At 46.8% G+C, this 21,228-nt stretch overlaps 1 protein-coding gene across 2 annotated transcripts in view; it reads right to left on the bottom strand.

Moving 5' to 3' along the window:
• Positions 1-871: 871 nt before the first annotated feature.
• The window catches only part of Dido1 (death inducer-obliterator 1), a 54,714-nt gene continuing 34,357 nt past the window's right edge, over positions 872-21,228 (bottom strand). For both annotated transcript variants that reach the window (XM_041641937.1, XM_041641938.1), the window contains exons 8-17: positions 18,234-18,663; positions 17,957-18,116; positions 16,754-16,870; positions 16,507-16,611; positions 15,536-15,671; positions 14,805-15,333; positions 14,276-14,429; positions 13,831-13,920; positions 13,041-13,236; positions 872-5,886 (exon numbers count right to left, since the gene is read on the bottom strand). In XM_041641937.1, the coding sequence (XP_041497871.1) occupies positions 2,624-5,886; positions 13,041-13,236; positions 13,831-13,920; positions 14,276-14,429; positions 14,805-15,333; positions 15,536-15,671; positions 16,507-16,611; positions 16,754-16,870; positions 17,957-18,116; positions 18,234-18,663 (5,180 nt within the window). In that variant the 3' untranslated portion in view covers positions 872-2,623. The remainder of the gene's footprint in view (positions 5,887-13,040; positions 13,237-13,830; positions 13,921-14,275; positions 14,430-14,804; positions 15,334-15,535; positions 15,672-16,506; positions 16,612-16,753; positions 16,871-17,956; positions 18,117-18,233; positions 18,664-21,228) is intronic.

Below are 21,228 nucleotides of genomic sequence, written 5' to 3'. Positions count from 1 at the left end.
TCCTTGTTTTTATTAAGTATCCTGTCTCAGCAACGAGGAAGCAAACATCTAAGGGTATGCGAAGCATTACTAGCTGTTTGTTGGGTGTAAAACTATGGCTGGGACCCCCCCCCCACACACACACACACATACACTTTTGCTAAAAGCCATACAGATCTATGTTGCTGCTGTAGGGAGCAGGTATGAGATCAAGTTACCTTCCCAGTGGCTGCGGCCCTTGGTATGACTGTGGACAGCTCCCCACTGCGGCCCTTGGTGTGACTGTGGACAGCTCCCCACTGCGGCCCTTGGTATGACTGTGGACAGCTCCCCACTGCGGCCCTTGGTTTGACTGTGGACAGCTCCCCACTATGCTCTACAGGTTTGACCCTTCCTGGGCTGGGCCATAGCCAGTGTCTACTGCTTTCCACGGGACACAGATACTATTGCTTGCTTGCTACTGGACTTGGTAATGCATGTCCTGGCTGATGTTGCCAGGGCTCTAAAATGGGTGGCAGGCCCTGACACCTCTTTTCCTTTCCCTGTAATCTGCCCTTTCTGGTGTCACATGACCCTGCAGTAGGCTTCAGAATTGTGAAGACAAGTGCCATAACTCAGGAGGCTGAAGGAGAATTGCTGTGAACGTGAGGCTTTATCGCAGGACTATCTCAAAACAAAAAGATGCTATGGCTGTCAGAGGCTTTTTTGGTGAGGGAGTTGCAGTCAGCCTCCAAGCCCCAGCGAGCACCTCACCAGCTGGGTCCGGGTCAGAATCTTCCTGCCACGTTGGCTTTTTTTTTTTTTGCCTCCTGAGTGCTGGGATTAAAGCATCTCACCGTTACCCTGCCAAGTTCTTGCTGCACTGGGTACGTACATGGAGATACAGCACCCAGATTTAGGTTCAATTCTGACCAGCAGGTGGCAGTCGAGGGCAGGCCCACACGCAGGCAACCTGGGCCACAGACTCCGCTCCTTTTAAAAAGCTAGCAATGAAGGGCTGGACTCTATCCACGACACCTGAGCATTCCTGATTCACTACTTCCTGCTCCAACACAGGCTGCCTTCAGGGACACCCTCAGGCTTCCTGCACGGCCATACACTGCAGTCTGGGTTCTACATAGGATACCAGCCAGCACATTACTCTTTGGGTCCTGACACCATGCAGCAGGCAGCATCCAACACAGGGACTAGGGCTGCTAGCTGGGAATGGGGGGGATGGGGTGGTGTGATGTGTGTGTCAAGGCTGAGTGAAGAGAGAAACAAGAACTCTGTAGATATTTATTCTACTTCAAGTAACAAAACCTATGAAGTCCTGTGTTTAAATGGACAGTGGTATAACACTCTGCAATACAAAATACAATGTACAGAAATTTCTACCAAGTAAACTTAAAAGAAACACACTTGATTTGTATGCTTGTGCATTTAAGTTAGAAAATTTTACTTTATATGTTAAAAAAACTTCACATCTTATTAGATGTTGAAACTGACAGTCATGTAATTTAACCTACTGATATTTGGTTTATAATAGCAAATATCCCAAACTGCTATTTTTCCATGTCTTCTCAACTTAAAAAATTTGTGCTATAAAGTGAAAAAAAATCTGTAGTGATGTACAATGAAATAAGACTCCAAAGAACAAATGAAGCTCTCAAATTCTCTATCTGAAAAAGGAAGTTTATGAAAATATAAAAGGAACTATCAAACATATTTGCACAGTCAAATAAGTTAGCCGGCCTTCTCGGCATCTTCAGAGGGCCTATGTGGCAGCAGGGAAGTAGCCTTTCATGAAGCAGTCTATTTCACCATCATCCTCCTCTCTTCCAGATTTGGTATAAACACTGCCCCACCCCACTGAAGTTCCCAACCCCATCACCTGTCTGGGGTCTGTGACTCTGCGGAGAACCACTCAGAAGACAGCATTGGGCAATTGACTCCTGCCTCCTTTCTCTTAAGCTACTCTGAACCGCTTTGCTTCTTTCTTTAGGCTGATAAATTTGAGCATTTAAAAATAAACTGTTATTTAAAATGTAACAATTTCCACTAGGGCGAATTATTTCTAATTATGCTCTGAAAAAACTTGTAAAGTGATACATTGTGGGTAGCCAGGCCTAGGAAAACTGTTCTCCCCCGGCTGTAAGCACACACCCCCAGCTCACCCCTCGACAGTGCTTTCCACCCAGGACAGCACCGAGAGTCCCTGGGTAGGTCTGGGTCTGCGGAAGCAGAGATGGCAGCACAGGGAAAGCTAGCTCTACAGTCCACTGAAATCCCCTTAAAACTTACACCAGTCAAATTATTGGAAAAGATAACTTTATAATCTGAAAAAAGCAATATGCTTTTGTAGATATTTTCCCATTTCTGCAATTTTAAATGGAAATATTAAGTTATTAAAAAACATAAGAATTGTAAAGTTGGGAAATTTTGTAACAAACCATTATACACAAAATTACAGTAATTCCTGAAGTCCAGAATATTATATCCTGTATCTAATTTCATAGCTATTTCAAAAACTCTTTGCTCAACACATTTTATGCACTTGGCTTTTAAAGGGGTCTTTGCCAGGCTGAGCCTATATTAATAGCGGACACGAGGTCGTTGTCCTCACCAGTGTCTGTCTGGTCACCAGCCCTGGGTGCAATGGCCTCTAGGCCTGGGCAGCAGCAGGGCCCGCATCAGAGGTCCTAGCCTCAGACTTCAGGTCCCGTGGGCTCTCTCTGCTCTTGCTGCGGTCCTTCCGGTCCCGGCCTCGGTCCCGATCTCTGTCTCGGGTTCTTTCACGGTCCCTGTCCCGGTCTCTGCTCCGGGACCTGTCTCGGTCTCTGTCTCGCCGCCTTTCCCGGTCACGGTCGCGATTCCTGCTTCTCTCCCGGTTCCGATCCCACTCCTTAGCCCGGTCGGTATCTCGCTCCCTGTCCCTGTTGGAGCTTCTATCCCTGCCTTTGTCCCACTCCCGATGTCTGTCCCACTCCCGGTTCCTCTCCCAGTCTCTTTCTCGACTCCAGTTTCTGCCTCTTTCTCGCTCTCGCCTCCGATCCTCAAATGCCCGGCCCTGCCGATTCTCTAACCCTTGAGCTTCAGGCTCATCCAGAGGCTTTTCTTTAGGTCCTGATTCAAACCGCTCCCTCTGTCTCCCTTCAAAAGCCGGGTTCCTATACTCATGGCCTTTGCCTTCTCGGAACTCTGATGTGGCCCACTGTCCATCAGTCTCAGGGCCCTGCCCAGGTCCAGCATTGGAAGGCAGGGCAGTGGCTGGGCCTGCCTCATCCCATCGGTCCTTCCTATGCTGAGGGTGGTGGCTTGGCAGCTCCAGCAGGGGCCGAGGGGGAGGCTTCACAGGCTGTGAAGATGGGCCTTGAAAGTGAAATCGAGGTGGCTGTTCATTTTTCTCAGCAAAGGGTGCAGGACCCCTTGGTCCTCCATATGGCAGGGGTGCAAGTGCCCTCTGACCTGCAAACCGTGGTGGTGAATTCACCCTCTGCTCTTCGAACTGTTGGGCCTGAACACCCCGGGGGCCAGGCATGAAACCCGGTGCTTGGCCCCTGGGCCCTTCAAATTGGCCAGGGTGAGGGCCTCGGGAAGTTTCGAACTGACTAGGATGGGGCCCACGTGGGCCCACAAAATGGCCAGGAGGTGGACCCCTTTGACCTCCAAACTGAGATGGTGGAGGTCCTCCACGGGGCCCTTTCATCTGAGTCAGAAGTGGCCGTCTCTGGCCTCCAAACTGGAAGGGTGCCCTGTTCCCCATGAACGGAGCCTGATCTGGCCCTTCACACTGAGCAGGGGCCCCTGTCATCTCATTGTATGAAGCATCCTGGAATTCCCTGTTCTCCCCATGTGGATCCTTGCGTTCTTCAAATTGGGCCGGTGCTCCTCCTCTGGGCCCACCGAGATAGGAAGGTGAAAGTCCCCTGTTGTCACCATAGGGAGGTGGCCCATGTTGCCCAGAGAATAAGGAAGGGATTGGTGGTTTCTGGGCCCCAAATTTGGCAGGTGAAGGGCCTCTTGGTCCATCATTGTTAGGAACAATATTCTCTTCTGAAAATGGAGGGACTGGCCCCCTAGGTCCTGGGAAACCAGGGCCATGATGCCCTGACATCCCAAAAGTGCGTGGTAAAGGTTCACGCTGGCCAGGAAACTGGGGCTGAGGGCCCCCTCCCCTCTGCCCAGATTGGGGGAATGGAGTAGTGCCCTCACCAGGCCTGGGCTGTGGCTCTCTGCTGTCCTCAGTATCAGCTACTGGGCTCTCACTCCTCCCAGCAGATTGTGCACCCCGAGGGTCCTCGAATTGAGATGAGCCAAGAGATGTTTCCTGAGACAGAAACACGGGCCCTGAAAAAGGCTCCCTGCCTCCAGAACTAAAATTCTGGGCTTCTTCAGGGTGCAAAGGGAAGCTGGGTGGAAAGGCGGTGCTTGGGGGTGTGGGCAGCAGCACTCTGCGGGGTGCTGCTGGCCTGGCTGTGCCATCACCAGCAGTAGGAAGGTGACTGCTGTCCAGGGGCAATGAGACAGGGTTACCAGGGTGTTCACACTTCTGAATGTCATGTTCAGGTCTCAACACAGTGTTTTCACCTGGAGCCCAGGGAACGGCCACTGGTTCCTTGGCTTCTGGAGCCAGCCCAGGCCCCTGGGCTGCTGCAGTCCCAGCAACAGTAGTCTCCCTGGCAGGCAGGGTACCTTGTGGGCCAGGTGTGCTTCCTGTGGGGGCCCTGGGAAGAGGTTCATTCTCAATGTTCTCAGCAGCCAGTCTCCTGGCCTGCCTTGGATCCCTACTCTGTCTTGAGTCTAAGTTGTGGTTGGCACCCAAGGCCCCATGACTCGGGTCTGGGGCCTGTTGTTCCTGGGAGAACAGGTCTGTCTTGGCCAGCGAAGACTTGGGAGGTGGTGACATCAATGCATCTGACACAGAGAAGTGTGCCATGGAGACACCAACAGCAGCCCTCTGCTGCCGAAGGGCTTCTTCTTGTTCCTCCAGCTGCCTCTTTTGCTCCTCAATCTGCTTATTTAGCTCCTCTAACATTTTCTGTTGCTCTACCAGAGAGGCATTCGTGGCATCTGTGGTAAAGTCAACAGGCCTCTCCGTGGAGCTGGCTTTCACGCACATCCGGTTGGGCAGGTCATCAATGGTCACCTTAGCTTCTTCTAAGATGGTCTCATCTTCTGGATCATAGGCCACCTCTTCCTTCTCAGCTGTCTCAGGAACATTTTCCACGTCATGGTGCCTCCCTGGCTCAGCAATCAGGGTGTGAAAGGCTCGCTCGGGGTTGTACTCTTCCTCTGGGTCGTAGGGCCTGTCATCTTCCTCCTCCTCCTCCAGAGCCTTGTCTTTTGAGAACTGACCAAACTGTTGAACAATTGGATCCAACAAAGGAGCTGCTGACATGGCATCCTCCCCCTTGGCCTTGGAATCCTGGTGTGATGTGGAATCTTGAGACACAGACCCAACAGATTCTTTCGTGGAGGGTTCAAACTTCTTTTTCCCAAACAGAGTCTGCAGGATGTGCTCCAGAGGCGAGGCAGTTTTTGAAGTGGCAGAAACAACAGGGGAAGCTGTGGTGGTCATCACTGCTGATGTGGTCGGCGCTGTGACAGTGCTGGTGGACCCTGGCTTGAGGGATGACAGTATTTTCAGTACTGGGGGTTCAGGAAGAGGAGGAGGAGGTGGAGGAGAACCAGGGGGTGTAGTGCTGCTGGCAACTGTGTCTGCAGAGTGCAGGTGGTATTTGGGAGTCTTCTTCTCAGATGGCAAAGTTGCAGCTACTTTGGGATACACTGAAGTTTCTGCCTCTTCTTGTTGAAGTCGAGCCCGTTTCTCATCTATTTTGTCTAACTCTCCAGCATTTGAAGGACGTTTGACTTTCTGACATATTACTAACCCAAGTATTATATTTGGACGTGGTGATTCAAGACCTGGAAAACAAAATATTTATACAAACTTTAGAATCTAAGCCTAGCTTCCACCCTTCAGAGGAACTTTCACTAATGGGGAACTTCAATAGAAGAGATTCTGTGGCAAAATAAAATCCCACGTTTAAGAAGCTTATTGTAGAAAGCTAAGGGACTGTAGTCTTTGAATGTACCGGCATATCTACCTAGTTCCAGCTCTAGTGGTCTGAAAGGGACCCGTAACAGACCAATACCCATCAGAAACCACAAAACAATACCTTAAGTCATGAGCAAACCCACCCCACATCAGAAATCATGCTGTCTTTCCAGTTGCTAAAATGCCAAAGCTACAGAAGGTAAAGAGACAGGCGTCTACTGGTTGTTGGAACATTTGACTGGCAGGGTTGGCACACAATGGTGTTTTTGAGACAGGGTTTCTTTGTGTAACTGTGGCTGTCCTGGAACTCACTCTATAGATCAGGCTGGTCTTGAACTCAGAGATCCACCTGTCTTGGCTTCCTGAGGGCAAACAGTGTTTAAAAGTCTCAGCTATGCTCTCTCATTTGCCCCCACAGTACACCAGGGGGTTAACATACAAGCTGCACAGGTTACGTTAAATATACTAAGTTAGCAAATAGTTAGGGACCAATTCAACTAAAACTAAAATGAACAATGGCAGTGAATTTAGTGTCAGAATTATAGTAATGAGAAAATAAAGCTCAATTTAAAACAAAATTTACTGGGCATTGACGTATCACATTCCTACTGGGCCGTGGATGGCGGCACAACTGCTGGCCTGGAACTTGAGACGCACCAGCAGCAGCAGGATTGTGAGTTTAGGGTCACCTACTACTCAAGTCTTCATAAACACTCCTGTGAATCAGTGAAGCACAGGGCATCTGCAAATGGTGGTAAGGAACACACCCCAGGGAGGAAGCACTAGGGAGACTCAAGGCACACTGCTCTTAAAGGCAAGGACCTCTCTAAGACAGTGTGGCCAAGTCAGCTCAGGAATGCCAGTTTTCAGTGCTGCTTCCCAATCCTCTGTATGTAGAACAAAACAATGAAAAGTCTAGTCTCCAAACTAGTAGCGTGGGCAGGGGTGCTGGGCACGGGTGGGGGGTAGAGCACAAAAGGTAAAACGAAACAAGCTATCAATCTGACCACACTATTCAATTTACTGTTATAAAAATACAATTGTATGATTTTTAAGCAATTTTTAATCACTACCAAAGATTTTACTTGTTTTAAGCTACTGTAAACTACTGCTTCTAGACACTGTTATATAGTTAGTTTGAAGGGTGTTACAAATCCTAAATTCCAGTAAGGCTTAGCACACAATGGGGAATGGAGGTCAGACTGGGCCAGCCACTGAGAGCTGACCACCCAGCCCCCACACCTAGACCTCCTCTCCCTCTTTTCAGGAATCTCTGCGCCAGTCCCCTGCTTCTTGGAGGGACGCATAAAAACTAAATAGTGTTGTAACTGCCTAGTGTTTCAGAGAAAAGAGCTAGGCAGTAGGGGAAGAAGACAAAAAAGGCGCAGGCAGATTCCACGGAGCACTCAGAATGTGTGGAAGGCTATCAAGTTCTAAGGAAAAATTAAGGGGCTTTTAAACTTAAAACGGTAGCTGCTAGCTGCTTCCTGGATACTATTAAGCTTAACATCTATAGTTTGGATTAATTGCTAAACCAGGGTTTTAGGCTTTCTGGAAGAACCTGTAGAAAATGGCCAGAGCTTACAAGTTTGAGTCACAAAAACTTGTCGGAACATTTGAGCCACAAGCTGAAGTTTTACTGGACAGCTCTGTAAACCAGGCTCTTTTCAGAATCTGACACTAGGAAACTGGCTGGGGGTGTGGGGTTGTAAAGGAACACGGTGCTAAATAAAGGCTGGGGGTCCTGGTGTAAGGAGGCAGGGTTGGCAATTTAACGTGGGTCACTACTGCTAGACAGAGGACTTTCTGCCTCACTCCGAAAGGACTTCCAGACCACCCAATTTGCAGATGGGTCCTCTACTGTATTAGACTCCTGCTTCCACTGCAACCAAAACTCAGGTGGTCCAGGGTACTGTGTCCCAGCACAGCAGGGTACTCCAGCATCCACAGTAAGCTGGTAGCTGTTCAAGCTGAGTTCATGCTGGCTGTGCGCTCACTAGGCTGCCTAGAACGGCATCTCACTAGCAGCTGTTTCTAATCACCTGGTTATCCATGTGCATACTGCAGGGCTCCAAGACTGGTCCGTGTTCTCTAAATTTCTGGCTAACCTCCCCAGAATACACAGCCCTATTCTGAAACAACCCTTATTGCCTGTCTCAAGTATACCTACAACTACATAAATATCCACGAGGAATGGTGGCTCATATGTATGAGGTCAGATCTTCATGAGTTCAAGGCCAACTTAAGACTATTTGGTGAGTTCCAGGACAGCCTGAGGCAAAACCAAGCCAAAACAAAATAAGACAAAGAAGAAAAAAAACAAAAAAACAAAAAACCACCCACCCAAATCCAACCATAGCTAGTACCCTGGAAGCAGCAGCATCTTGTGAACAATCAAATTCAATTATCCGTCATAGGTCTTGGAAGTATCTTCGCTGAGGAGTGAGGGGCATGTCCCAAAGTTAATGATGCTGCTCCATTGTGTTTGCAAGGTATGTCATGTAACAGGAAATGTCAACGAAGGTCAGATGCCTCTAGGAGGGGCAGTGGAGATCCAGGTTTCTTGGGGTCCACTTTCCAGGCTTGCTGCATTTTGTCAGCCATCAGGTTAAGAATTCAGCTCCCCAGAGTGTGGGATGTATGGTCTGAGAAGCAATGGTCACCCCAGCTGCAGTGCTGATAGGGGTTCCACAAGAGCCAGCACTAGACAGAATGGCAGTTACTTACATACCACCCTCTTTTGGGCTCTTAAGAGGCTGTTAATTCACACAACTACACAAAACAAGCAGTGGGAATCTGACATAGCAGATGCAGCTAAAATGTGCTCTTCAACTACAAGGGATACACAGTTTAGTGTCTATGAAGGCAAGCTCTTTAAGCTCTACCTCTGTCCCCGTTTTTAAGGTGCAAATGCCTACTTAGTCTTTGGACTCAGTGGGTATCAGAAAGAAGATAAACCAGACTGAAAAGGTGTGCCAGTTAATCTCTTGGGACCGGTACCCAGACATGTTAGCAACAGAGCCTGCAGATGTGGCTGAAGACAACCACCTGCTTCTACAGATATGGGAGGTGGTGCTGTGAACGGTGTGCATGTTAGTGTTCCCATTTATTAACAGAATCTCCCCAAAGTAGACTCCTGCTGATCTCACACCTATCAAATCAACAACTCTATTCCCCAGTCTAACAGTATGTTCAACATGTTCTAGATGAAAACTCTTTTATGGTTTGAATCTGTCAAAACAAAATGTACACACCTGCTGGATCAGAAACTGTGTTTTTAGGTATGACTTGGACACACTTGGCAACTATGAGGGGAACTGAATACTTCCCAACCCACTTAGCACACACACACTCACGCACATGTCCTCCCTCTTCGCCTCTGAAGCTGTAAGACTAGGGTAAAGCCACTGCACCCAGTGCATGCTTGGGGTAACAAGGGCGCTGTCCATCTTCTTCCAAGTGCCCGAGTACAAAGAACACCATGGAGCATGTCAGTCGGCATGCCCTCTGCTGTGCACCACTTGGCAGGACACTGGGAGCCCCTGTACTACCAGAAGAGTTATGCTGGCTTACAAGAAGCAGAGGTAGACCTAGGGCAAGAGGCCCTAGCTATCGCATGGTTCCAAGTCAAACAAACAATGACCAGTTTCCATGACATATTTTTATTGATTTAAGGTAGACAAAGTAGTACATTCCATTCAATACTGTATTTGACTTTGATTACAGTTTCTATGCAAAGCTTTCATACATACACAAGAAAACTGGAGTGCTTACCTGCTAATATTTCAAAGCATAGAACTTGCCAGCTAATTGAACTGTTTTTGTGTAAACACAGACACTGGAGTGTGACACTCCCTGAGGGCGTTTGGAGAGGAGACTGGCTGCATGCTGGTGTGAGTGCAACAGGCACCAAAACCAAATGAAGTGCCTTGGTTTTCTTCCACCTGGCAGTTAGCCCTGATGAGTATGAGGTAGGCACATGGGTTTCAGACTCAGTGTTGTCAGGGCCAGGCAGAAGGGAAGTTTATTTCCTGTAAATAAACTAGGCTCGCTCCCTTGATTAAGGTCACAAGTTGCCCGAGAACCTGTTGGTGGCTTTAAAATAGCATCTAAACTAGTGTGGAGAGGATGGACAGTGGGGTCAGAAGGATCTAGGCTTTTTAGCTGTCCTTTGAAGTAATCATAGTAGGTATAAACAGTGTCTAACAGACCAACAGTATTTTTGTGTAAAATCATTACAAAAGACAAGGGCACTAGAGTCATTAAAAAAACACAGCAGTTCAAGATGTACTGACTGGGTCTGTGAATTTTACACATGCTAAGCCAAGAATCAAATGCTGGCAGTAGGTGTTCTCAAGTTGTGGCCTAAGTACTTTTGAGGTCTTGTCATTCTTTTTTTTTTTTGAGTTGGCAAGAGCGAATTTATTTAGTATTTTTCGTCATGGCTATCTAAGCAGAGTGAGCACGTCTTGGAGGCTTGTTAAAGAATAGCCAAGTGTAAGGTAACAGTAGACGATGCTAGGTTGTAACACTTAGAAAGATTTCATAAGGGCTTCCCCCATCTTTTCAAGGAGGTCTTGTCATTCTTAAAGTCAGACTAGAGTTCAAAAGACCGATGTCAGAAAGTTCTGGGCTCTGAGTCAGGTGGAGAGGAGCTCCTTGTGTAATGTCCTCTCCACTCCCATCAGGATCTGCACCACACTACCTGGGGCTGACTTTACCTGAGCCTATGAGGACAGCATCTCAAGGTGAATGCTGTACCACTCTTACAGAGACTACAGGCAAAGCCTTTGTATTGAGAGAAAGGCTTTGGGAATGCAGCCCCTAGGTATGTGGAGAGACCCCCAGCTTGTTGGGTAGCTGGTACTCAGATGGGGCCATTGGTTGACTGAGGGGGCCCAAGGTGTCCAAGGCTTTTGGGAAGATTACATGCTATGGGTACCGGGGGAAAAATAAATAAGACAGGAACAAGGCTCCAGCCCAATCTTACACACATAAAGCACACATAAGCATAAACACACACACTCACACGCCTACACCTAGAAAATGCCAAGTCAAACCATCAGTATGTAAGGCAGGTCCAGCCACAAGCCTGGCCTAGGCCAAGGCTGTATGCACTGATAGTATGCAAACACCACACATGTAATTGTGGCAACAACATCATTAAAAACTGTATTTTTCAGTCCTTAAGTTAAAAAAAAAATCTTTAGGAGTCTATCTATAGGTAATACTTCATTACTTTTCTAAATTCTTATTTTAACAAGACACACTTATGACTTCTGTGGAGGAAAATTTGCCTGTCTTTTGAGTGCAGCCTTCAGTGCCACGGCCTCAGCGAGTGTGGCCACCTGGCCAGCCACTGCACATGAGTCTGGGTGGGCAGTGCCTATCTCTTAGTGGGATACAATATGTCAACCCCTAACCCCTGTCAGCTTGGAAGCCCAGTGTGGCCTTATCCTGTCCTGGCTGGCTACCCCAAACCCTGCATCTAAACGACTGTGTAGCCACAATGGATGGTACCATTCCTTTGGTTGTCTCTTTCCTGGGAACCTCTCCCAAGTCCTATTTGGGTAAGGGCTTCATGTACCCCAATGCCCATGTACTCTGCAGGTTTCTCAACACTGGCCTCATTTGGTAATGCTGATGAAGATGGGGAGAGAAAGTATAAAGGATGAAGCACTGCTTTTTCTAAGCAAACTGGAGGCAAGGGATCTAACTCACACTTCTGCAATAAATGGTATGCTTTTCTGCTGGAGAGGAGGGCGCCCAGGGGCAATTCCTGCCCTCACTTCAGGCACCACCCATGGACACTAATCCCTACCCGCGAGCTGAGACAAATCTAAGTGACCGGGCGCTCTTCACACAGGTGCCAAGGGTCAGCTTCTGGATCTTCACTTCCAGGAGAACTGGAGCCTCTTTCCCCTTGGTCATGGAAGATGCTGGCCAGAGCTCTTCACATGGCTGTCATCGAGCACTTCCAGGGCACTCTCTGCCACCCACAGTGGTGTGTTCTTTTGAAATGTGCTGGGCACTACAATTCCCTACCGCATCACGCCCACTAACATTTACCCCTGTATTATGACGCCAACCAATACCTTAATGTGCATGTATTTTGAGATGCGGGTACAGGTAAGAACTCAAGCCATGAACTGGGAACAGGCTGTAGTTGGCAGAGGGCTGTCCTTCAGCATCCCAGCCAGTTTAGATGCAGTGCAAATGGTGTGGGGTCCAGGGCTTGGAGCATTCATCAGCTACTGCTATGACAGCATTTTAAAGAATGTTTAGCAATGTCAAACCCATTGGATTTTAGGTAAGATTAATCCACTGGGGAAAAGAGACCAATTTAGGCAACTAGTGCCAATTCCCTAATTGAAGCCATGAAAACTCCTTGAAGGTGCTTAGCAGAGCAGGATATCACTGGACCAGAGCCCTTCATGTCATCTGAAGTCCAGTTTGTGTTTCTGTATATGTAATCTGCTAAGTAACACTTCCAAGGAAAGAGCAAATCTAAATAGTTTGAAAAGATAAAAGGACTTACTACAGTGTGCAGTGATTGAAAAGTAGTCATTTTGAGATGCTTCTCCACGGCACTGTTACAAGACCCCTTAGGAATCAGTTCCTATGGAGAAGCACCTTAGAATGGAAAAGGCCAGTTCACCTTGAGCAGAGCAGAAACAGTAATAGCAACCGTCTCTCTGGAGTGAAAGACACCCCTGGATCCAGGCAAACCCTGTCCTCCCTCTCTGGGTCTTGTTCTTGGTCCTGGCATTTGAACAACGCCCTGACCTGAGACAGCAAACAATCTGCTTGTAAGGAGAGAGTCAATTTTCACATGAACTGAGATTCTTTTAGAGCCGTGAGCCCAGATCTCCTGCCATGCTTGGTTCCATTGGCTGTCCTAATCTAGATCCGGGGCCAGGTGGCAGATGTTCCTGTGACAACCTGAGAGGACTGTGTCAGTGTAGAGGACCGTGTGAGATTGGCTGGGCCTATACTTCCCAGAAACTGGGTGCTTGCTTACCTGGGCCCTCAAAGGGCAAGAGTTTGGACGGCACGGGGTCCTTAGCACTCAGTGGAATCAGGTACAGGTCCTTGACATGCCTGTTGTTATTCGCTACAACCCCAAACCGGCCACGGCTGCTAAAATAGGAGTAGAGGGAGATGTAGGCAACCTCCTCCTCCTCTGTGGCAGGGTGGAAGCGAATCAGACAGAGCTCCTGAAAGACAAACAGAGCACAGGGAAGCTGTACCTGGGCTGCCCTAACGGCCCTGCTTCAGATGCAGACCCCGGGACATGCTGCCTAGAGTTCTGTGACATCTACTGCCTGCACTAATTCACATCAGGTGTAAAGGACACAGGTTCTGGTCAGACTGCTGGGCTCTGCCACTTCCATTCCCAGGACTTTGAGATGATGGGGATCACAGCACACAGCAGCAGCAGGTGCCATCTGGTGTCTCCACACTAGAAGGCCAGTCTATATGGTTTACTCCTCTTGTGAGTGGTACAAACTATGGACCATTTTCAGTAGAAACCTCACACATCACCTGCAGATAACTTGAGGGATTTTTAGGAAGCAAAGCCTATGTATTTACTAAAATCTGAATACATCCACACCATTCTAAGTCAGAAGCAAACGGCTACCACTATTAGTCAGGTATAGCTTCACACCTTGATGTGTTTCTCAACACTCTTAACATCTAGGAAGTTATAGCTGATGTTTCAAACCTTAGCCCAATAAAGTGAGAAATTAAAAAAGGTTTCAGCAAACACAATTGCCCACTGTTGAAGAGACCACACTGTGAGCAGGTACCTTAGACACGGATGACTTGAGCTTGCCAACATAATCCCAAACTGTCTTTGGAGCAATCCTTCCACCGATGTGGATGGTGTCTGGCAAATCCTACACAAGAAGAACATGCAGTCAACACCAGAGCTGCAGATTGACACACTTAATCCCAAAACACCAGATCACACAACAGAAACAGCACCACTTTAGAAGTGTCCCCTAAAGTCGGGTGGAAGGAAAAAAACCGTCCTCCCAAGGATATTATGTTCAAGAAGCTGAAACAGGCCAAATACATGGAAATAGCACACCTAAGCGGGGAACTGGGATGCCCAATTGCTGGTACACATTTCTGTCTCTGGCCATACAACAGAGGAACAGCATGAACCTGACTCCTCTAAGACACACTCACACACCCAGAGGGAGAGGAGAGGGGAAAGGGAGTGGGAGAGATTGATTTCTTGGTTCTAACCTCACTGAGATAATCCAAACACCCAGAGACAGGATATGCCTTAGTGACAAATTTTGCTACACTCTGCATATTAATAAATCCTTTCCAAATCGTGTTGAGCCGAGACAAAAAGAGGGTTGTGTCTCCTTCTGGCGGGGATCGTGATTCTGAAATGCTGTAAAACCAAACCATAAAAAGTGTTAATTTCTTTTTGTACAACAGATATTTCAAACCATGATGACTTCATACTTGGGAGCAAAAGAGAAGCCCAAGGTTAGTGGCTTCCTTTACCAAGCAACTATTTAAGACATAATGACTTAGATATTTGGTCAAGAAAATAAGTTGTTCAGGCAACAAATCAATGGCCATTAAGTTAATTAAAAACTTTGTACTCAAGATCTGAATGAGACCAAAATATTAATTAGGCATCCAAGAGATGGAGCATCTTAAGGATACTGAAGCCGGTTTCTGATAAATCTAATCACCAGACTTCCTTGTCAGTCTAAAGCAAGAGTTTGAGGTTTGCTCAGGCCCCATCCTAAACACACACCTCGTATTTGGTGATGGTGGTACTGACAGGTATCTTGGGTCAGGAGAGGAGGACGGCTTTGCCAGTATGGACTTAGGCACCACTGCAGGAGTCAAAGCAGGCTTTATCATGTCCGGTTTGGCTTCTGAAGTATGAGAGTTATCCAGGTGGGCTGCCATGGAGGCTGTGACCGTGCATGACCCACTCAGGGCAGTCCTGGGGTCTCGGCCAGACACAGTGACTGTGGTGACCACCCCATTGCCACCAGAGGCAGAGCAGGGAGAGAGGCCATCCAGTGGGGAGGGGTCAGGCTGGCCGTCACCTGGAGGCCCAGGGAAACATTTTCTCTCCTGGTTCAGACTAGATATACTCTCCAGGTCTGGTTCAGAGGCATTTTCAGGCAATGTCTCTGCAATTCCTTCATCAGCAGGGGTGGGAACTGGATCGGATGGGGAACTGTCATGCCTGGGCTTCAAGTCTTCTTTCTTAGCAGACGCTGAAAGCTTTTGCTTTTTAGGAGCTGGTTCATCCTCCAGTGATGGAACCTGACCTGAAGAGTATGAGGTACGAGGAAGACACATTCAAGGCAATGACTTATGTTAATCAAAAGATATTGGGACCAGGCTACATATGCACCAGAAAGCCACCCTTGTCTAAACTGGGCTGGAACACTGCTACCTTTACAAGAGTGACTCTAGACAAAGCCCAGTCTTGTCTCACTGCCAAAGTTTCAGGCCCTAGATTATGCTCACCTGTACAAATTTTACAGTTTAGATCAAAAAGATGAGCCCGATGCTGACTTGTGGTGTCCTTTAGCATGCTGCTGAAGACATCCAGAAGAGGAGCCATGTTCTTTTCAGGGGCAGCTCTCACTGACTCCTGCTGTTCCTACAATTGAAAGCAAGCAGGTCTTACCTTTGTTTTTTTCTTGAGACAATGTCTCGAAATGTAGCAGAGGATGACCCCAAAACTGATCCTCCAGCCTCCATCTAGCACAGAGGTTCTCAACCCTCCTAAGCCGCCATCCTTTATTAAGGTTCCTCATGCTGTGGTGACCCTTAATCATAAAATTATTTTTGGTGTTACTTTATAACTGTAATTTTGCTCGTTATGAATTCTAACGTAAATATCTGATACGCAGGATATCTAATCTAATGACCCCTATGAAAGGGGTGTTCTACCCTCCTTAAAGGACTCACAACCCACAGGATGAGAAAAACATATCTAGTAAGTGCTGGGATTACAGGTAAGTGAGAACATGTTTGGCTCAAGTAGATAATTTCCTTCCCAAATTCAATCCATCTCTAAGTTAATAGCACAAACCAATGGAGAGTCAGGTGTGGTGCCAAGGCACTTGGAAGTGGAGGCAGGTGGATCTCTGAGTTCAAGGCCACCCAGATCTACATAACAAATTCCAAAACCCTGCCTCGAAAAACAAAACAAAAAAAATTAATGGAGAAAAAGCCCACCAAGACAGGTCTATAATCCCCAGATTCCAGAGGTGACATATTTTAGGCCAGATGAAGAGAGATTATCTCAAAAAACTAAAGGAACCCAAATAGTCCCAATGAAGAGAAGCACTTGGGAAATACTACACCAGGCATATGTATATGCTTATTCAAAGGTCAGTGACTTGCTCAGTGACTTGCGACACCTGAAAGCAGGTAAGTAAGAGATGTTAGACTTAGTCTCTGTGTAAACACTGGACATCCCAAATGCTCACTTCTGAATCTGACACTGGTGGAGAATCTTCCATGTCAGGAATAGTTTCTGGCTTAGCAGTGTTCTTCTTCCTTTCAGTAAGCAACTTAGTTCTGGACTCCATTACCTACAACAAGAAGGACAGATACGAAGGCTTCAGCTTTGGGTTCTAGGTAGAAAGAATATTCATCCAGTCTATAAATAGCTCAATTGATTCTAGAAAAATGAAACCTCCAGGGCCTCAGGCAGTCACCCTCCTCAGCACTCACAGATTTTGTAGGCTTCTCTGTCCACATGGAAAGTTCTTTAGATACAAGTTCTTCAGGTTTCATTCTGACAAGTTTTGCCAAGGAGATTTCTTCTCTAAGAACTCGATGGAAAAGCCCCTAATGGGGGAAAAAAAAAAAGCCCCTTTCATTTCCTCACCCCCAAGTCTTTAGTGTTATCTTTACTCTGGGTCAGTATGAAGAAACAAAGCAGCAAAGTAGAGATCAGAGGGACAGACCCTGAGTCTCCAACAACTTTTACCACACACCCTGCAGAAGCATACCCTCCACCCACTATGAAATAGGCAACAGTACAACTGAGAGCCGGCTTCAAGATCATCTGCAGAGTCTATGCCTTCTCAGGATCACAAATCAAGTACACAACTTGAAATCCAGTTTAAAAAGTTGGAAGCCAGTAGAGGTGATACACAGCTGGGAAGCAGAAGCACAAGACTGCCTCAAAAACAGTAGTTAGAAGGCCAGATAGTACATGCCTTTAATGCCAGCACTGGGATCTGAGCTTGAGGCCAGCCAGAGCTACACAGTGCGGCTGTTTGCCCCACAAAAAAAAGTTAGAAATAAAGGCAGGAATATGTATCACTTCTACCATAGGATTGCGGAGCATGCGATGCAGTCAAGACACTTGATTCTGGTCCTAGAACTCAGAATTGTGTGTTCTCAGAGTCTAGAGAGAACACTATAAACAATCCCAGCAGTAGAAAGGAGAGGCATCATTGAGAACTGCAGGGTGCCTCGTATCATGTGGCTGAGGAAGAGAGGGTAAGGCAAAAAAGGTTGCTTGAACCTTTAATCCCAGCACCTTAGGCAGAAACAACTGGATCTCTTAAGAGTTTGAGGCTAGCCTGGTCTACAAAGCAAGACCCAGGGCAGCCAAAGCTACAGTGAGACCTTGTCCCAAAATAATCAAACCAAACCAAACAAGGTCCACCAGATATCCCTGAAAATTGGGATAAAAACTTTTAATCTTGGGGCAATGGGCATGTGATTTTTGCAGCAATTTAGGCTAACCTAGTAAAATGGAAGGTGAGAAGTTATAAAAATCTGTTCTAGCAGAGAAGATGACCCACAAAGACGGAAAGGATGCTCCAAATGTGATTTGGTATGTCACCGTGAAGCTAAGAGAAAAGAAGGCAGGGCTCTATTCTGGGTCAAAAAGTCCCAACATCTAGTTGGGGGCACACAGACCTGATTCTTAGGATCCTTAAGGTTGAACATGATGCTGCGATATTTGCTCTTATAACGATTATCAGTAACCTGGAACAAGTTAAACATCTCCTTCTCAATGTGGAGGGCAATTTTTCCTACTTCATTTTCTGTCATTATTAAGTCATCGCTGTCATTGACTCTGAATAGAATGAAAAGAGGGATTATATAAATCGGGGGGCACTTGCCTAGTGGGGAAATCTAGAATACTATCACCAATGCTTTCTCTGCAAAAGGTATGGCATGTACAATAGCCCACCTTTTCCACAAAATCTCTTTCAAGGAGCGCCTTATGTTTTGCCGAATTTGTGAATTGGGCTGTGCTGGGGCTGGAGAGGCTGCAGAGACATTGGCAGCCACTGGCTTCCTCATCACTCCCATCACAGCAGCAGCACCAGGCAACTTTTTGGAAGCAGCTGTCACAGGTGTTGGTCCTGCCTGCCTGGAAGAAGTGCCTGAAGGGGTGGCCGAGGGCCATGGCCTCTTGGGGATGGTACCCTTGAAGCCTGAGGGCAGCTTCTTAATAATGGCTGGTTTGGCTCCTGCCATGTTAGCATAAGGAGGAAGCTTCTTTGGTACTGGATTTCTAGGTGAAGTCTGTCTGCCCATCAAGGAACCTGGAACTGTCTTTTTCGGGGCTGCAGCTGCTGCCACCGTTCTGTCCTCCATCCTTCTGTCGTCCTTCATGGCTGGAAGGCAGAATGCAGAGAGTAAGACATGGGCAACACATACAAACCAGGCTGACATTGTATCACGGCTACCCTGGAAAGAGCCACTGCAACCTAGGCTTTAGTCAGACACATTTGCAGATAAGGTTTTAAAATCTTGAAATTCAGAAAGATTTCCCACAGTATTTCATGGTGGTGATTATTATTTAGAAAGAAAAGGCTTTGATGTCTCATTACATTAAACCTTTTACTTAAACAAGTCAATTATCAAAGGCTCCAATTAATCAAACTAGCTAAGCTCTAAAACTAAAGTACAGGCTTCCCATCAAAATAGAGCAGATTTACAGGATAATTTTTATTAACAAGTCAAGGTATTTTTGTATAAACTTGAATTAAAAAAAATTTCAAGGGGAGTATCAGACAAACTCTCACCCACGAACAGTCACCCCTTAGTACCCTGGAGACTGACACCTTCCTTTAGCACAGGGAACACACATTACTTCACCATCCCTCTGCAGGAGTCCCCTGGAGACACAATTGATAAAAATACAGACCAGTGACGTCTGCAATACAGGGAAGATCAGTCAACCGATTTTCACACCACAAGTCAGATACCAAAACAGAAAGACTCCAGTGGCTGTCTATTCCTAACAACTCTCAGCTCCCAGGGTATTTAGCATTTCACCTGCACGTCTGCATAGAGGTCACATGAAATGAAATCAGAACTGACTCCTTTTTTTGAGAGAAGGAAGCAATGAACATCAGACGCCAAACCTCCAACCCCTCTCCTCAATTCAGTCAGCATGGTAAAATGACAACCTGGTGTTTGTCCAACACGATGACCAGTGGCACAAGAGGTCAAAAAGGCAAAGAAACATGTGGCTCAGGGCTGCCGTCTTGTCAGGCAAGGAACTATGAGATGGCTCATTTAGACAGGCAATCTAAACAGTGTGTGCTGGCAAAACCCACACTACACAGGCAGTTCCAGCTATCCCTGAAGCATGATTTCAAGATCATAGGTGATTACTTCCCACCTTCTGTTTCCAGGGAGCCCAGAGAGCTCAGGAAGAGTGGAGACCCCATATACAAGGAAAGCTCATTTCAACAAACTACTCTAGGTTCTAGGGGCCCCACCAAACCCTGCCAGACCTGGCTACCACCCTATTGTTGGTAGCCTGTACCACTGCCATATGGCCAATTACAAAGTGGTACTAAAAAACCTAGAAGACTCAAGTCTTGCATTTCATCTGAAACCCTTCCAATTTCACCTCAATGGCCCTTTGTTGCAAGTGTTCTCAGGATGACACCAAACCCCAGCCTTAAAGCACTTTAGGGGCTCTGCAGAGTGAAGTCACATCTACCAAAACTGCATTTTTCTAGATGAGGACAGAAAATATCCAGAGGCAGATCTGTACAAAACAGAAATTAGGATCACACTCTCAACAAAGGAATATACTAAATTTTTTTTTTGGTCAAGAACCTGTTTTTATAACACAGTGTGTAAGACAATTGGTTTATTAGAAGAGAGCACATTCTTAGCCAAGGTCAAAGTCCAAGGACTCGGCAGTGGGTGTCTTATTGCTAACTCTCAGCTCCAGGGGGTTCAGCAATTCACCTGCATGTCTGGCTGCTGTGTTACATGGAGAAAAATATAAAAAGTACAGATTCCTTTGAGAACAGTAAGGACCAAGCGCTACATAAGGCACTGACACTGGACTATAATAAACGTGCATTGGATTGCCAGCCATTTAAGACCACAACAGTGAAGTGGTAACAAAAGCAGGACCTAAAGCCAGCTGTCTTCCCCTCTGTAAAAGGCACTGCCAGCTCAACAAAGCCTCTCCATAGTCTCAAACACCTGATAGCATTTTCTTGCTTCTGGTTACAAATGTGAACCTCAAAACCACAGATCCAATCTCTCTCGGTCTGACTGCATTCTAGCTATTTCTAATACTTCCAGGACGCAGTTGGTGACCTAAGAGCAGGGATACCTAAATGTCACTCATCACTAACCATCACTGCAGACTTACAGGTCCAGTTGTTTTTGCCCATTTAAGGTAAAAAAGTCAAGACCCTTTAGTGATACTTCCAGCAGTGTGTAAAAGGCCATGTTATATAATTATAGATTGGCAAATATGTCGCACAAATGATGGGTGTCACTAGTCATCTGCCAATCAGCACCTTGACACTTTCGGAGGGGGTCAAACCTGGCAAAAGTCATGCTCTACCACTGCTCAAGGAACTGACATGCTCCTCTAATCCCTAGAGACAGAAAAAGCAGTGACGCTGATTTAGAGCAGCAACTGCTACAATGCCAGCAGCAGAGATTCACTTTCATTTCTGAGTAGAGCAATAAATTTGTAAATCCTTGTTCCATTCCCTTCCCCAACTCCTGGGTTTAAAACCAGTGCCTTAATCAAGTCACTTCCTCAGCCCCAGACTCACTTTTAGCTATATACTGTATAAAAAGTGGTTGTTACAACTTCTGTGTGTTTTCTCTGCTGGCCAGCAAAGAGCCATATCTGGTGCTGAGTTCCCATTCACATTCCCACCCCGCTAGCTGAGACATTCTAACATCCTTCTCTG

The sequence above is a fragment of the Microtus oregoni genome, unplaced genomic scaffold, assembly GCF_018167655.1.
Source record: "Microtus oregoni isolate MIOR12 unplaced genomic scaffold, Mior012 000071F_ref0000514, whole genome shotgun sequence".
NCBI classification, from domain to species: Eukaryota; Metazoa; Chordata; class Mammalia; order Rodentia; family Cricetidae; genus Microtus; species Microtus oregoni.
The sequence above is the reverse complement of the archived record's forward strand: the minus strand, read 5'-3'. Positions and strand labels throughout refer to the sequence as shown.